General features: G+C 31.9%; 1 protein-coding gene across 1 annotated transcript; it reads left to right on the forward strand.

Moving 5' to 3' along the window:
• Positions 1-949: 949 nt before the first annotated feature.
• Positions 950-1968, forward strand: LOC111400276 (nudix hydrolase 17, mitochondrial-like). The gene is made up of 3 exons (XM_023027694.1): positions 950-971; positions 1366-1532; positions 1618-1968. The coding sequence occupies exons 1-3, from the start codon at positions 950-952 to the stop codon at positions 1792-1794; spliced, it is 366 nt and encodes a 121-aa protein (XP_022883462.1). The 3' UTR covers positions 1795-1968.
• The last annotated feature ends 942 nt before the right edge of the window (positions 1969-2910 follow it).

Genomic DNA, 2910 nt, shown 5'->3' on the forward strand with positions numbered 1-2910 from the left:
TAATATTTTACTATGAAAATTGAAGCACGTAAAACCAAATTCCCAACCACAAATTATAGTGGAAACAATAAGATGTTAAGAAGTACATAATACGGTAGAAAGGAAGAACATTTTGATTTTCCATTTTTATTTTTAAATTAAAAAAAAAATCAGATTTTTTTGGTGGTCCACTGACCACCCATGTCCAAGTGTAGCTCCGCCCCTGCCAGGGATGGATTTGAGGGTCCCCCCGGCCCAACAAGTTTTTTTTAAAGGTATTTTTTAATTTTTTTTGGTAAAAAAATCAATTTTTCATGTGTAAAATTTTTTTGGGCAACTTACAAAAATACCCTTAAAATTAAGAGTCTTTTGAAAAATCATATGAAAAGTTTTTTTGAAATAAAAAATAATACATACTATTAAAAAGTGACACAATGTCACTTTTTTGTAAAAATTGTGTCACTTTTTAATTAAAAAAAAAGTGATAGAATGTTACTTTTAAAAGTTAAGTGTCACTTTTTTATTAAAAAAAGACATACATTATCACCTTTATTAAAAAGTGATATTTGTCATTAAAAAAGATAGAAATCAAGGGAATAAAAAAATTTACAAACACTAAAAAAAAAAAAAAGTGACAAAAACATAAAAAAAAAAAGTGGCATACGTAAAAAAGTGACAATTTTTTTTTTAAAAAGTGACAAATTCAAAAAAGTGACACAAATTAAAAAAAAAAAGTGACACAAATTAAAATGTGTCAAATTCAAAAAAAGACACAATTTAAAAAAAAAAAAAGTGACCCAAATTTAGCATTATTACAACGCAAGAGAATAATTAAGGGTTTAAGTCTTAAAAAGTTCACCAAAGTTGAAGAAAATGTTTATAACCTATGGAATCATTCAAAAGAGTTCTGAACACTTGGGCCATTTTTCCTTTTTTCACTGGTGATTGATCCTTCTTAAAAGCCACTTAGATGTTGCAAATTGCATCTACAGGTATACATCCAAAATTCTAAATAAGGACACGCCCAAAGTTTGCGAACCACAGAGTTAAGTTCTCCCATATATTCACACACTCGCCAGCGATGAATTACTTTTTGATATTTGTAACCTTAAATTTGAGGATTCAAAGAAATTTGAGTCTTTCGTTCTGTTGTTTACAAGTACTTTAATAGAGAGATTCATTTCTTGATGCATCTGATAGCCTCTGAATTTCCTAGTAAAATGTTGTCTTTTGGAAGATTTACCTTAACCAATCCAAACAATGTAATTTTAAGTAAGCAGAATTTTGTTTGATCTTTACATCAATTACGTGTTAGTTTCTGCATATGTTTTCAAGAAAGAAAATTTTGAGGAAGCATAATGTTTCGGCTAATATTTCTTCTATGAGAGATTACATATCTGATAAAGGGTTTTTCCACTTTTCAGTCTGAATTGGGTGAATGGAGTTTTAAAAGCAACAACAATGGCAACTGTTACGAGGGACATATGTTTCCATTACTAGTCAAAGAGCAGCTAGAATTTTGGCCGGAGAAAGAAGTACGCCAAAGAATATGGGTAAATAATTTTCGTGTACATAGCTAAAATCTTTAGAATTGATGATTTCAAGTGCTGATTACACATAGCAACTTGATTCTTACAGGTGAGTGTAAGAGAAGCTAGGAAAGTTTGCCATTATTGGTGGATGAAGGAAGCCTTGGAATTATTAGTGAGTCGCCTCACATCACGAGGACAAGGTGTTGTTGACGCTAAAATGGAAAGCTGTTCGAGCCAGGAAGGAAGTATGACTCGTAGAAGCAAAATTTTGAAGGTATTCTGAAGAGTGAGATTGACTTCTGTAACTCTTGTTTCGTTTTCTTGTAATTGCAAGTCTTGTACAGATTAAGTTGGTTGAAAAACCACTCAAGTTGTTTGCGAAGGAATCGAGGTTTTGATCATGTAGAACAGTTTTTCGTCAATGCAAATCCATGCATGATGCATCCGTTTGAGAACATTTTTTTTTTTTTCTTTTTTAAGATGAAACGCCTTTAGGGATACAATTAAATTGTTTAGTAGAATTTTGGTGCTGTTCATTTGGTATTTCCATTAGTTCCCGGCTGGACCCTCTGTTCAGCCGGTTTCAAAGTCGAATCGGCTAGTGAGAATTGAGTTTTAAACATAGCGCTTGTTTGAAAGTAATTCTTAATCAATTTTAATCAAAATTTTGATCAAACTTATATCTTACAAATGGGTCCCATTTTTGCTGCAATTTTTGACTTCTTTATTGTATAAAAAAGGATTTTTCTTGAAGGATCAGAAAAAATGGGCCAAGAACTAATGAAATAGTCTATATGCCCCTGTTAAGAGTTGAGATCTGCCGTTCAACTTGCTGTCCATCCAATGTTTCATTGACGCATCATTTTAAATTAATATATTCAATTTTTTTTTCCTCACTGCCACTTCACTTGTGTTTAAAAATAGGTGTAAAATGATGTGTCAATGAATTATGGGTAGACAGCAAATTGGACAGTCAATTTTGAATGTTAGATCTTAACTCCCCTAGCCGTCATATTTGACTATTCTTGGAGGGCAAATTTGGTAATGCACAAAAAATACAATTATGGTTACGTTATTATGTCTGAGAGCTATTGGAAGCCAATGGTTAAATAAAAAATAAAAAAATTTGATTAATATTGCTTAAAAATTGCTCCCAGGCGGGATCAATCTGAACATGGGCGCAGGTGGAAGACAAGCATTCACTTTATATAATTTGATAGGCCAGAGTGAATAAGGTGCAGGTAGAGGTGCAATTTAGTTGGGTTGCACTAACAATACAAAGTGTTGGCTGTCTACATTTTAATGTTGTTTAATGCTGGGAAATTGATTGTGTTGAAATAAAGTCATGGATAGAATTTATTTGAAACAAGCAATCATTTGGAGTATGCATGCTTCTGTT

This window comes from Olea europaea, chromosome 10 (assembly GCF_002742605.1).
Source record: "Olea europaea var. sylvestris chromosome 10, O_europaea_v1, whole genome shotgun sequence".
Classification (NCBI taxonomy): Eukaryota; Viridiplantae; Streptophyta; class Magnoliopsida; order Lamiales; family Oleaceae; genus Olea; species Olea europaea.